Source organism: Bufo bufo, chromosome 2, assembly GCF_905171765.1.
Source record: "Bufo bufo chromosome 2, aBufBuf1.1, whole genome shotgun sequence".
In the NCBI taxonomy this organism is placed as follows: domain Eukaryota; kingdom Metazoa; phylum Chordata; class Amphibia; order Anura; family Bufonidae; genus Bufo; species Bufo bufo.
The window spans coordinates 691,914,124-691,928,896 of NC_053390.1; the positions used below are offsets into that span (position 1 = coordinate 691,914,124).

Below are 14,773 nucleotides of genomic sequence, written 5' to 3' on the forward strand. Positions count from 1 at the left end.
TTTTCGGATGTGTTTTCCAAGAGTGGTGTCCAGAAGTTGCCCCCTCACCGGGAGTACGACTGCCCTATTAATCTCATCCAAGGCGCCAAGCTGCCAAAATCACATTTATACAATCTCTCCCAAACCGAAAGAGTCACTATGCGTACTTATATCTCTGAGAGCCTGAGAAAGGGACACATCCAACCCTCGAAGTCACCTGTTGCTGCTGTTTTTTTTTTTTTGTTAAGAAAAAAGCTGGTTCTTTAACCCCTTAAGGACGCAGGGCGTATCGGTACGCCCTATTTCCCGAGTCCTTAAGGACTCAGGGCGTACCGGTACGTCCTAACTTGAAATCAGTATTCCGGCGCCCGAGGGGTTAAACGGAACGGGATTTCGGCTGAAATCCTTCAGCCGGCATCCTGTGACAACGCCAGGGGGGGTCATGTGACCCCCCCGTGTCGGCGATCGCAGCAAACCGCAGGTCAATTCAGACCTGCGGTTTGCTGCGCTTTTTGCAGTTTCTGATGCCCGCGGTCCCTGACCGCGGGGATCAGAAACTTTTGAGTGCCTATAATCTATATTTTTCACCCCCCCCTGCACCCCTGCACGATTTTATGCCGGCGGGTGGTGCGGGGGGGGTGTCGCATGCGGTGGGGGCGTTGCGGGAGGCGGGCGGTGCGGCAGGCGGGATCGCGATCCCCCGCCCGCCTCCCCATGAACGATCGTTGGCTTCTAGTGGTTATACCAGGGTGCCAGCACATTGCTGGCACCCTGGTATAAACGGCTGACATCTGTGCAGATGTCAGCCGTTTAACCCTTTCCATACCGCGGTCCGTACGGACCGCTGTATGGAAAAAGTTAACTGTCGTCGGTCAGGGAGCTCCCTCCCTCTCCATCGGGGGGCTGCTGTGCCTTTGCAGCCCCCCGATGGAGAGGGAGAGAGCCCCCAGAGAGCCCCCCTCAGCCCCGTGCTTACCCTTCCCCGTCTGCGAAGTTCTGAGCAGACGGGGAGGGTTCCCATGGCAACAGGACGCCTGCTCAGGCGTCCTGCTGTCCATGGTGCTGAACAGATCTGTGCTAAAAGCACAGATCTGTTCAGTGTAAGTAAAATACAGTACAGAACAATATATATTGTTCTGTACTGTATTATACAGACATCAGACCCACTGGATCTTCCAGAACCAAGTGGGTCTGGGTCAAAAAAAAAGTGAAAAAAAGTGAAAAAAGTTAAGATAAAAAAAAAACATTCATCACTGAATAAAAATTAAAAAAATTAAATACACTACACATATTAGGTATCGCCGCGTCCGTAACGACCTGATCTATAAAACGGTCATGTTACTTTCCCCGCACGGTGAACGCCATAAAAATAAAAAAATAAAAACTATGAGAAAATTAAAATTTTGCCCACCTTACTTCCCAAAAAAGGTAATAAAAGTGATCAAAAAAGTCATATGTACGCCAAAATAGTACCAATCAAACCGTCATCTCATCCCGCAAAAATCATACCCTACCCAAGATAATCGCCCAAAAACTGAAAAAAACTATGGCTCTCAGACTAAAGAAACACTAAAACATGATTTTTTTTGTTTCAAAAATGAAATCATTGTGTAAAACTTACATAAATAAAAATAAAGTATACATATTAGGTATCGCCGCGTCCGTATCAACCGGCTCTATAAGAATATCACATGATCTAACCCCTCAGGTGACCACCGTAAAAAATAAAAAATAAAAACGGTGTAAAAAAAGCCATTTTTTGTCATCTTACGTCACAAAAAGTGTAATAACAAGCGATCAAAAAGTCATATGCACCCCAAAATAGTGCCAATTAAACCGTCATCTCATCCCGCAAAAAATGAGACCCTACTCAAGATAATCGCCCAAAAACTGAAAAAACTATGGCTCTTAGACTATGGAGACACTAAAACTTTTTTTGGTTTTAAAAAGGAAGTTATTGTATAAAACTTATATAAATAAAAAAAATTGTATACATATTAGTTATCACCGCGTCCGTGACAACCTGCTCTATAAAATTACCACATGATCTAACCTGTCAGATGAATGTTGTAAATAACAAAAAAAAAAAAAAAGTGCCAAAAAAGCTATTTCTTGTTACCTTGCCGCACAAAAAGTGTAATATAGAGCAACCAAAAATCATATGTACCCTAAACTAGTACCAACAAAGCTGCCACCTTATTCCGTACTTTCTAAAATGGGGTCACTTTTTTGGAGTTTCCACTCTAGGGGTGCATCAGGGGGGCTTCAAATGGGACATGGTGTCAAAAAAACCAGTCCAGCAAAACCTGCCTTCCAAAAACCGTATGGCATTCCTTTCCTTCTGCGCCCTGCCGTGTGCCCGTACAGCGGTTTACGAACACATATTAGGTGTTTCTGTAAACTACAGAATCAGGGCCATAAATAATGAGTTTTGTTTGGCTGTTAACCCTTGCTTTGTTACTGGAAAAAAAATATTAAAATGGAAAATCTGCCAAAAAAGTGAAATTTTGAAATTGTATCTCTATTTTCCATTAAATCTTGTGCAACACCTAAAGGGTTAACAAAGTTTGTAAAATCAGTTTTGAATACCTTGAGGGGTGTAGTTTCTTAGATGGGGTCACTTTTATGGAGTTTCTACTCTAGGGGTGCATCAGGGGGGGCTTCAAATGGGACATGGTGTCAAAAAAACAGTCCAGCAAAATCTGGCTTCCAAAAACCAAACGGCGCACCTTTCACTCTACGCCCCGCTGTGTGGCCGTACAGTAGTTTACGGCCACATATGGGGTGTTTCTGTAAACGGCAGAGTCAGGGCAATAAAGATACAGTCTTGTTTGGCTGTTAACCCTTGCTTTGTTAGTGGAAAAAATGGGTTAAAATGGAAAATTAGGCAAAAAAATGAAATTCTCAAATTTCATCCCCATTTGCCAATAACTCTTGTGCAACACCTAAAGGGTTAACAAAGTTTGTAAAATCAGTTTTGAATACCTTGAGGGGTGTAGTTTCTTAGATGGGATCACTTTTATGGAGTTTCTACTCTAGGGGTGCATCAGGGGGCTTCAAATGGGACATGGTGTCAAAAAAACAGTCCAGCAAAATCAGCCCTCCAAAAACCAAACGGCGCACCTTTCCCTCTACGCCCTACTGTGTGCCCGTACAGTAGTTTACGGCCACATATGGGGTGTTTCTGTAAACGGCAGAGTCAGGGCAATAAAGATACAGTCTTGTTTAGCTGTTAACCCTTGCTTTGTTAGTGGAAAAAATGGGTTAAAATGGAAAATTAGGCAAAAAAATGAAATTCTCAAATTTCATCCCCATTTGCCAATAACTCTTGTGCAATACCTAAAGGGTTAACGAAGCTTGTAAAATCAGTTTTGAATACCTTGAGGGGTGTAGTTTATAGAATGGGGTCATTTTTGGGCGGTTTCTATTATGTATGCCTCGCAAAGTGACTTCAGACCTGTAGTGGTCCCTAAAAATTTGTTTTTTGTAAATTTCTGAAAAATTTCAAGATTTGCTTCTAAACTTCTAAGCCTTATAACATCCCCAAAAAATAAAATATCAATCCCAAAATGCTACAAACATGAAGTAGACATATGGGGAATGTAAAGTCATCAAAATTTTTGGGGGTATTACTATGTATTACAGAAGTAGAGAAACTGAAACTTTGAAATTTTGCAAATTTTTCAAAATTTTTGGTAAATATGGTATTTTTTTATGCAAAAAAATTTACTTTTTTGACCCAATTTTAGCAGTGTCATGAAGTACAATATGTGACGAAAAAACAATCTCAGAACGGCCTGGATAAGTCAAAGCGTTTTAAAGTTATCAGCACTTAAAGTGACACTGGTCAGATTTGCAAAAAATGGCCAAGTCCTTAAGGTGAAATAGGGCTGAGTCCTTAAGGGGTTAAGACCTTGTCTGGATTTCAGGGAGCTGAACCGTATCACAATTCTTGACCCATATCCGCTTCCTCTGATCCCGGACCTGTTTAACCAGATTGTTGGGGCTAAAGTTTTTTCTAAGTTGGATTTAAGAGGGGCATACAACCTGGTCAGGGTCAGGGAAGGGGACAAATGGAAGGCGGCCTTCAATACCCCTGAGGGTCATTTCGAGAATTTGGTTATGCCCTTTGGTTTGATGAATGCTCCGGCCGTCTTCCAGCATTTTGTGAACAGCATTTTTTATCATTTAATGGGGAAATTTGTTCTGGTGTATCTAGATGACATTTTGATTTTTTCTCCTGATTTAAAGACTCATCGGGACCACCTACGTCAGGTCTTGCTGATTCTGCGGGAGAATAAATTGTACGCTAAACTGGAAAAATGTGTGTTTGCGGTTCCGGAGATTCAATTTCTTGGTTTTCTTCTCTCCGCTTCTGGTTTTCGCATGGACTCTGAGAAGGTCCATGCTGTGCTTGATTGGGAGCTTCCTGAGAATCAGAAGGCTCTGATGCGGTTTTGGGGTTTTGCCAATTATTACAGAAAGTTCATTTTGAATTATTCCTCTGTTGTTAAGCCACTCACTGATATGACTAAAAAGGGGGTAGATTTTTCCTCGTCGTCGGTAGATGCGCTTTAAAGCCTTTTCTAGTATCAAAGAGAGTTTTGCTTCCGCTCCCATTTTGGTACAACCTGATGTTTCTCTACCTTTTATTGTTGAGGTGGACGCTTCTGAGGTGGGTGTGAGTGCGGTCTTATCTCAGGGTCCCTCTCCTGCCAAATGGCGACCGTGTGCTTTTTTCTCAAGGAAACTCTCCTCTGCAGAGAGAAATTACGATGTGGGAGATAGGGAGTTGTTGGCCATCAAATTAGCTTTTGAGGAATGGCGCCATTAGTTAGAGGGAGCCAGACACCCTATTACTGTGTTTACCGACCATAAGAATCTGGCCTACTTGGAATCGGCCAAGCGTCTGAACCCGAGACAGGCCAGATGGTCTTTGTTCTTTTCTAGGTTTAATTTTGTTGTCACGTTCCGCCCTGGGGTTAAAAATGTGAAGGCGGATGCTCTGTCACGTTGTTTTCCGGGAGGGGGGAACTTTGAAGACCCGGGTCCCATTTTGGCTGAAGGGGTGGTCGTCTCTGCTCTTTATCCTGATTTGGAGGCAGAGGTTCAGACAGCCCAGGCAGAGGCTCCTGATCTTTGTCCTCCTGGGAGGTTGTTTGTGCCTCTCGCTTTACGACACAAGGTTTTTAAGGAGCACCACGATACTGTCCTTGCTGGGAACCCGGGGAGTAGAGCCACAGTGGATCTCATTGATCGGAGATTCTGGTGGCCGGCTCTTTGTAAGACGGTTGAGGGTTTTGTGGCAGCCTGCAAGACCTGCGCTCGTGCCAAGGTCCCTCATTCACGGCCATCGGGTTCTCTCCTCCCGTTACCCATTCCTTCCCGTCCTTGGACGCATCTGTCCATGGACTTCATTACGGACCTGCCTCGTTCTTCGGGGAAGACTGTGATTCTGGTTGTAGCAAAATGGCGCATTTCATTCACTTTCCTGGGTTACCCAATGCTAAGACGTTGGCGCAAGCGTTTGTTGATCAAATTGTTAAATTGCATGGCATTCCTTCAGACATCGTTTCTGATAGGGGCACGCAATTTGTTTCCAGATTCTGTAAGGCCTTCTGTTCTCGCTTGGGGATTTGGTTGTCGTTCTCTTCTGCTTTTCACCCGCAGTCGAATGGCCAGACCGAAAGCGTCAATCAGAATCTGGAGACATATCTGCGCTGTTTTGTGGCGGAGAATCAGGAGGATTGTTGTTCTTTTTTGTCCCTTGCTGAATTTGCTTTAAATAATCGTCGCCAGGAGTCCTCTGATAAGTCACCATTTTTTGGTGCATATGGGTTTCATCCACAGTTTGGGACATTCTCTGGAGAGGGGTCTTCTGGTTTACCTGATGAGGAGAGATTTTCCTCATCTTTGTCATTTATTTGGCAAAAGATTCAGGGTAATCTGAAGAGGATGAGTGAGAGATATAAGCGTGTGGCGGATAAGAGACGTGTGCCTGGTCCGGACCTGAATGTGGGTGATCTGGTGTGGTTGTCTACAAAGAATATCAAACTGAAGGTTCCCTCCTGGAAGTTGGGTCCTAAGTTTATTGGGCCTTACAAGATCTTGTCCGTCATCAATCCCGTTGCCTTCCGTCTTGATCTTCCTCAGACTTGGAAGATCCATTATGTTTTTCACAGGTCCCTATTAAAACCTTATGTCCAACCCACTGTACTCTCTTCTTTGCCTCCTCCTCCGATTGTTGTTGATGGTAATCTTGAATTTCAGGTCTCTAGGATTGTGGATTCTCGCATTATCCGCGGTTCTCTCCAGTACCTCGTTCATGGGGAGGGTTATGGTCCTGAGGAGAGGATGTGGGTCCCAGTGGCGGACATTAAGGCCACTCGTCTCATCAGGGCTTTCCATAGGTCTCATCCTGAGAAGGTGGGCTCTGAGTGTCTGGAGTCCACCCGTAGAGGGAGGGGTACTGTCACCACCAGTTCTGTGAGAAGATCTGGCAGACGTCCTTCTCTACCTCTTGCATGATGTTCTTTGTTTTGGTTTCACTTTGTCATCTCCTTTCCTTCTCCCAGGTGTCACCTATTTAGACTAATCGTCTCCCTTTATATTCCCTCCCATACTGCCTCACTTTGCGGTTTATACTACTTCCTGGATGAAGTGTTCACTGCTGGAGTCTGCTGCTGCTGCTGTTTACTCAGATAAGTCTTTTCATGTATTGTGTTTCCTTGCTGGCTTGATTCGAGGTGACCCGGACTCCGTCCGTATTAAGTGCAGGGAGCTGGTGGTCGTGTTCCCTCACTATTATAGGGTTTTCAGGTGTCACACAGTCTTAGGTACATGGGGCATGCAATCGTCTACCATTGAGACCCTTGCATGGACATAGCAGTCAGGGAGAGCTCTTAGGGTTTTATAGGGCTCACCTATATGCTCCTTAGTTTGGGATCAAGCCAGTCGGACGTTTATTCATAAGTTTCAGCTATCTGCAACATCATCCGTGACAGCGTCTCTCGATGGTAGAGATGCCCATACACAGGAACCTAGAAAACCCTGGTGACCCTCGGATTCCCTAAAGGTAATGACAGGGCAGAGACAACCAGTTTCTTCCCTGGTGAAGGAACTAGTGTCTCGCTGAGGCCTAGTAAACAACCGGGGGGGGGGATACAAAACACAACAAGCGGGACACTTAACTTAACAAATCAAGCTATCCAGAGCAAGGAGTGATGGGTAAAGTCAGACTAAATAGGGATGGGTAAAGGTCACATGATCCACATCTGAACAGGAGGTGTGGACATACCAGCAACACACAGACAAAGTGAAACCAAGAGAGACTGTCAGATCACTAATGTGCAGATAATCTTTCAGACCTTCTAAGACCTGTCACAGGAGTGACAACAGAATCATGAATAAAGGGGTGTTCCACTTTTGTCACCTTAGTATCAATGGAACAAACCTATGCAATGTTTGAACTTTAAAAATGTAAATGTAACAATATTTTCTAAATAAAAGATGATACAAAAAAATCACAGATGGAAGAAGCAATTTACTAAATTCAAGATCGCAAGAGAATCAGTCATTTATATTTGGGAGAATATCATTCTTGATGATTTTCTCATCTATACAGTACCACTAATAAAACATATTAAATGATAAAAATGTATGAATGCAGTAATCAATAGGAGCTAATCATTCAAAGGGGCTTTCCCACAAAATACATTTTGCACCTATCTACAGAATATTTAATATATTTGCTTAACCCAAGGCTTGGACCACCACAATCGGCAGATCCTGACTTTATTCTCACCATAGCTTTAGCAAAATATGAAAAAGGTGGCCTCATACAACAAAAATAAATTAAAAAAAGGCACAGACAAAAAAATCTTTGGTTCTTAAGGCCAAAGGGGAAAATGATCATATCACTTGTCTTCAGTATCTTCACACTTTTTTTTTTCTTAGTGAAATTGCTTGATTTTAGACAACTACTTAAAGGGCAGTCAACATCATAAAAAAGGGATAAATAGAGCTTAGGGCTCAAATAATGCAATGGCTGACTCCTCCTAGACCTAACTAATACACTGAATCTTGTGTGAATATTGCAGCGGCCTTAGAAACAGAGAAAAAATTTAGGAAACCCCCAAAACACCACCCCAGCCCTGCAGCTCAAATTCCGGTACTGAGATCACCTCTCAGAGACCCGATGGCAAAGTTTACACTACAAAGTTTGGGCATACATGTTCTTGCATCATTTCTCTTTGTTAGGCCTCATGCACACGACCATTGCATGTTTTGCGGTCCGCAAATTGCGGATAAGCAAAACACGGATGGCGTCCGTGTGCGTTCCGCACACGGACAGCCGTTGATATAACTGCCTATTCTTGTCTGCAAAACGGACAAGAATAGGACAGGTTATATATTTTTTGCGGACCACGGAACAGAGCAACGGATGCGGACAGCACACGGAGTGCTGTCCGTATCTTTTGCGGCCCCACTGAAGTAAATGGGTCCGCACCGGAGCCGCAAAAACTGCGGCTCGGATACGGACCAAAACAACGGTCGTGTGCATAAGGCCTTAGTGAAAGCTAAAAAGCAGTGACTCCCTATACATTTTTAGAAGTGAATTGAAATAAGTAGAAGTTGGCCAACCACTCTGTGTGATTCTATGCTCAAACCAGGTCATATCTCATCTTATTAGTGTCAGCTATGCTCTTTTGCACATTCACTGGATTTACTTTACCAACATCATTTCAAATGCTGTTACATTAATATCTATATGTAAAAAGAATACTTTGCTCCGATCAAATAACATATATTTATCCAAAAAGTTTTCAATAAATTAGATGACAACCCTTGCATATCATTATGGGAATTTAATTGCCATGATGAGCAGATATCTGCAGTGATGTACTATAGTTACTCACCCATGATGGTGTTCTTCACTCAGTTCTGGAATACAGCTGGAGTATCAGGGGATGCTGAAATATTTCCTAGTCAGTTTTCCTGTTCCTCAATATTCTGCACATGTTCTCTATTTATTCCTAATGACAAGCCTTCTTTGAGAAGTCTGTCTCCTATTGTAGGAAGCTTTGTGTATGGCTCAGCTTCATAGAGCTTACAAGCACAGAAGAGTCGAATGCAGATTTGATTTCCAGCAGGAGCTTCCCAGGAAGTGCTTGTCAGCGTGAAGTCTTCGGACTAGAAACATCCAGCGGGAGGAGGTCTTCATAAGGTCTTCAGATCTGATAGTTCAGCTGGTTCACACTACTTCTATATAAATGGCCTAAATATCAGTTGTCCAAAAAGAACGTTATGGGAATTTATTCCACAATTGTATGTACTACTTCGTGTACCCTGATATCCAGCATTGTCCTAGAGGTAGGTGTAAACAGCATTAAAAATCCTGTTAAAAATGCACTATTACCATATAACTGTAGTTATAAAGGCTATTTCCAAGGTGACAGAGTCTCTTTAAAAGTCATCTGTCAGCAGACTTGTACCTATGAAACTGGCTGACCTGTTACATGTACACTTGGCAGCTGAAGACATCTGTGTTGGTCCCATGTTCATATGTGCCCACATTGCTGAGAAATATGAAGTTATAATATATGTAAATGAGCCTCTAGGAGCAACAGGGGCGTTGTCATTACACCTAGAGGCTCTGCTCTCTCCAAGTCCTGCACACACTCCTCTTTGATTGACAGGCAGTTGCAGAGAGAGTGGAGCCTCTAGATGTAATGATAACGCCCTAGATAATTGCTCCTAGAGGCTAATTTGCATATATTATAATTTCATTTTTCTCAGTAATACAGTACAGACCAAAAGTTTGGACACACCTTCTCATTCAAAGAGTTTTCTTTATTTTCATGACTATGAAGGCATCAAAACTATGAATTAACACATGTGGAATTATATACATAACAAACAAGTGTGAAACAACTGAAAATATGTCATATTCTAGGTTCTTCAAAGTAGCCACCTTTTGCTTTGATTACTGCTTTGCACACTCTTGGCATTCTCTTGATGAGCTTCAAGAGGTAGTCACCTGAAATGGTCTTCCAACAGTCTTGAAGGAGTTCCCAGCGATGCTTAGCACTTGTTGGCCCTTTTGCCTTCACTCTGCGGTCCAGCTCACCCCAAACCATCTCGATTGGGTTCAGGTCCGGTGACTGTGGAGGCCAGGTCATCTGGCGCAGCACCCCATCACTCTCATTCATGGTCAAATAGCCCTTACTTTCAAAGTTTTCCCAATTTTTCGGCTGACTGACTGACCTTAATTTCTTAAAGTAATGATGGCTACTCGTTTTTCTTTACTTAGCTGCTTTTTTCTTGCCATAATACAAATTCTAACAGTCTATTCAGTAGGACTATCAGCTGTGTATGCACCTGACTTCTCCTCAACGCAACTGATGGTCCCAACCCCATTTATAAGGCAAGAAATCCTACTTATTAAACCTGACAGGGCACACCTGTGAAGTGAAAACCATTTCAGGGGACTACCTCTTGAAGCTCATCAAGAGAATGCCAAGAGTGTGCAAAGCAGTAATCAAAGCAAAAGGTGGCTACTTTGAAGAACCTAGAATATGACATATTTTCAGTTGTTTCACACTTGTTTGTTATGTATATATAGGTTTGTCCAAACTTTTGGTCTGTACTGTATGAACATGGGACCAACACAGATGCCTTCAGCTGCCAAATGCACATGTAACAGGTCCGCCAGTTTCATAGGTACAAATCTGCTGACAGATGTCCTTTAAAGGGTATTCCCATTTTGGGCATTTATGACATTCACATGATCAACCCTGGGACTCCAGGGCCATTTAAACATCATGTCCTATTTAGGCTACATATACATGATGGTGAAAAAAGGCCATTAAAAATGGATAAACTGTCAGATTTTCAGCTCCATTTTGCATGTGCATCCATCTTATGACTGTTCATCCATCTTTAGTGGCTGTTTTGCATCCTTTTTTTAACAACCGTTAAAAAAGGACCATTAATCTCTTCCTGACATCTGCCATACATGTACATCGGAGGTTGGGTCTTTAAAGATGGCACCTGCTTCAGAGTGGAGCGAGCGCCATAGCCGCTGGGTGCCTGTTGTTCCATACAGCAGACACCCGCAGCTAATGTACATGATTGGCGGAAATGCTGACTGCGGACATTTAACCCCTCAGATGTTGTGGTCAAATGTTAGCATGGCGTCTGAGAGGGCTAAAATCTGGAAGCAGGAGTTCATTCATAGTAATGAGTATTGAGCAAAGTAAAGCATTCAAAGCAGAACTCGGTCCGAAGTTCAGGAAAACGTTCATTCACAGCAAAGCCGAATTTCCTTGTTCATCGTAGTAATGAATCAGGTTTTCCTACAATGGAGGCTGCACGTGTTACAAAGGAAAAGTAAGAAGCTTGGGAATGTGAGACCACCTATAATTCCATGCAGCCAGCTAATCCACAGGTAGCCATCCCCTATAATGTCACAGCCCTATAAAAGCCTCATCTCGTGCGGTCTCTGCCATTGTCTGAGCTGGGCATAGAGAGAGACGTGGCAAGTGCTAGGGACAGTGTTGCTGCAATAATCCAGCGGCCATGTTTAATCCATCCACCATGTTTAGCATTATAACTCTGATAATTTTAAAAGCGAAATACCATTAGGTTTATAGTAGGAAGGGATCCCAGACCTTATGGAGGGATCCACATGGGGTTATGGTCTTCCCTTTTGTGAATCCTTCAATTTTATTGCTTTGAGGAAGGTTTTAACGCCTAAATGCTGTGTACCATCTCTGTTACCATCACACAGGAGGACAGGGGATGCTGCATACACATTTCGGCTCCCCCGATCCCCACCGGGGTGAGCCAGAGCACACCCGGATGACCACGGCATCCGATGAGTTAAAAGTCTGCGACCAGCATTAGTGCCGGGTGTCTGCCCTTTAAAATAGCAGATACCCGGCAGCCACGAGACATACGCTTAGTGTGGTGTTTCCCTCCCACACCGAAGCGTGACATTATAAACCCCCATAACCGTCATTTTGTGTTTGTTTGTGTGCAGCCATGGATACTATTGCTGCACTGGCAGGTCAGCTGCAAGGGCTGTCTTTGGAGGTAACTGACATCCACACGACCGTCTCGCAGATGCATAGATCACAGGCTGTTGGTCCTGGTGGTAGTGGTGGACAGGCTTGGACTGGCCCACAGGGGTACAGGGGAATCCCCCTGTGGGCCCCTGAGCAAAGTGGCCCTTAGTCACCCACCCTCTGCACAAGTGGCACATAACACATTAGATTTAGTGCACTACATACATATATTCAATGTACAGCACCTCAACCAGCCTATGTTCATAAAAAAAAAACTTGTTAGATTATTTATTATATTTGAATGTATCTGTATGGTGGGCCGCTAAAATAAATTTTACTGGTGGGGCCTAGGTACCCCAGTCTGACACTGTTGGTGGAGACCAGGCCTATCTGGAGCCTAAAGTTGCCCTCCCAGACAGATTCTCTGGGCGAGTCGTGTGGTTATTTCCTTGCTTAAGGGGGATGCGCAGTCATGGGCTTTTTCTCTGCCAACCACATCACAGTCTCTCCGGTCGGTAGATGAACTTTTCAAAGCTTTGAGTCTTATCTATTATGATCCGGATCCGACCTCTCTAGCTCAAACCAAGCTGCGCGGCCTTCGTCAGGGTGATCGTTCCACTGAGATTTATTGAGTTTAGAAGGTGGGCTACGGATACGGAGTCAGATTTGTCAAGGGTTATCAGAGAGGCTGAAGGATGCTTTGGCCTTTCATGAAACCCCAGTGTCTCTGGAGGCTGCTATGTCTCACCTGAGAGAGAGATCTAGGGGCCCCCACTCTGAGGACGTACTATCACATAATATATCGTCCTCCACTGACACTTTGGGTGAGGCTACTCCTGGGTTTATGTCTGGGGGAGGAACCCATGCAATTAGGGGGAGCTACTCCTGGATCCGCTTTTAAGCCTACTGGTAATAGGAAGGGAGTGTGTTTTTTTCTGCGGACAGAAGGGACATTTTATCAGAGTAGGTCCATACATTCAACGGCAAAAATATAATAAAGGGTCATTCAATTCCCATCTAAATCTTGGAAAAGTGAAAGGAGAGTCAAAAAAATATTTGCATTTGTCTTTGACTGGTAGTACCCAATTTCTCCTGACTGCTGAGGTGGCGCTAGAGTAACAAACGGTGGGAATTGAGGTGTTTAATGACAGCGGGGTCGGGGTGAACCTAATTGATGCTCAGTTCGTCCATATTCATGGGTTGTCACCAAGTGCATTAGAAAAAAAAACATTTCCATTTTTGCTATTGATTCTGCACCTCTAACTTAGAAGTGTTTATCTCATGTGGTGCATGATATCACATTAAGAGTGGGTGGCTTTCATCAAGAATTTATCTTTTGTTTTGTGTTGGTGGGTCTCCCTGCTCCATTGGCTCTGGGTTTACTGTGGTTAAGCAAGCACAATCCAACCATCAATTGGCAAGCTAGACAGATTCTGGATTGGGGTGATTATTGCAATGACAATTGTCTTAATACATATTTATCTGTTTTAACTACTAAGACATTACCCTCTTTTACAGTCAGGTCCATAAATATTGGGACATCGACACAATTCTAACATTTTTGGCTCTATACACCACCACAATGCATTTGAAATAAAATGAACAAGATGTGCTTTAACTGCAGACTGTCAGCTTTAATTTGAGGGTATTTACATCCAAATCAGGTGAATGGTGTAGGAATTACAACAGTTTGCATATGTGCCTCCCACTTTTTAAGGGACCAAAAGTAATGGGACAATTGGCTTCTCAGCTGTTCCATGGCCAGGTGTGTGTTATGCCCTCATTACCCCAATTACAATGAGCAGATAAAAGGTCCAGAGTTCATTTCAAGTGTGCTATTTGCATTTGGAATCTGTTGCTGTCAACTCTCAAGATGAGATCCAAAGAGCTGTCACTATCAGTGAAGCAAGCCATCATTAGGCTGAAAAAACACAACAAACCCATCAGAGAGATAACAAAAACATTAGGCGTGGCCAAAACAACTGTTTGAAACATTCTTAAAAAGAAGGAAAACATCAGTAAGCTCAGCAACACCAAAGACCCAGAAGACCACGGAAAACAACTGTGGTGGATGACCGAAGAATTCTTTCCCTGGTGAAGAAAACGCCCTTCACAACAGTTGGCCAGATCAAGAACACTCTCCAGGAGGTAGGTGTATGTGTGTCAAAGTAAACAATCAAGAGAAGACTTCACCAGAGTGAATACAGAGGGTTCACCACAAGATGTAAACCATTGGTGAGCCTCAAAAACAGGATGGCCTCTATAGAAAAGTGCAAAACATTTTATCTACCCCATTGGGCGACACTGTATATAAGAGGTGGGAGGAGGAATTGGAAGAAGAATCGGTGACGCCTAAATTGAGAGAAGGGATGGAAAGGGTTCGGCAGGCGATAGCCAGCGAAACATGGAGGGAAATGCATTATAGGATTTTGCATAAAGCAACAAATGCATTTGATTTATCTTATAGGGATGCTCCGGCACACTACTTGAGATGGTGTCCTAAATGTTTACAGCAGAGAGCTAATTTGTTACATGGCCTAGGGAACTGCCCTAGTCTGAAATCACTATGGGAAGACACTATTGAATATATTCAGCAAGTATGGGGGATAAAACCCCAATTTACACCTATACACTGTATTTTTCATTATATTCCATTAGGAGGAAAGGAGAAATATCTCATTCCACTAGAATTAAAGGAATACACTTATTCCTCTTGGCGGTGAAAA

At 43.4% G+C, this 14,773-nt stretch overlaps 1 protein-coding gene across 1 annotated transcript in view; it reads right to left on the minus strand.

Moving 5' to 3' along the window:
- The window catches only part of GPM6A (glycoprotein M6A), a 456,304-nt gene extending 447,241 nt beyond the window's left edge, over positions 1-9,063 (minus strand). Inside the window, exon 1 of the mRNA XM_040418684.1 lies at positions 8,898-9,063. Coding sequence (XP_040274618.1) covers positions 8,898-8,901 — 4 coding nt within the window. The 5' untranslated portion in view covers positions 8,902-9,063. The remainder of the gene's footprint in view (positions 1-8,897) is intronic.
- Between the last annotated feature and the right edge of the window lie 5,710 nt (positions 9,064-14,773).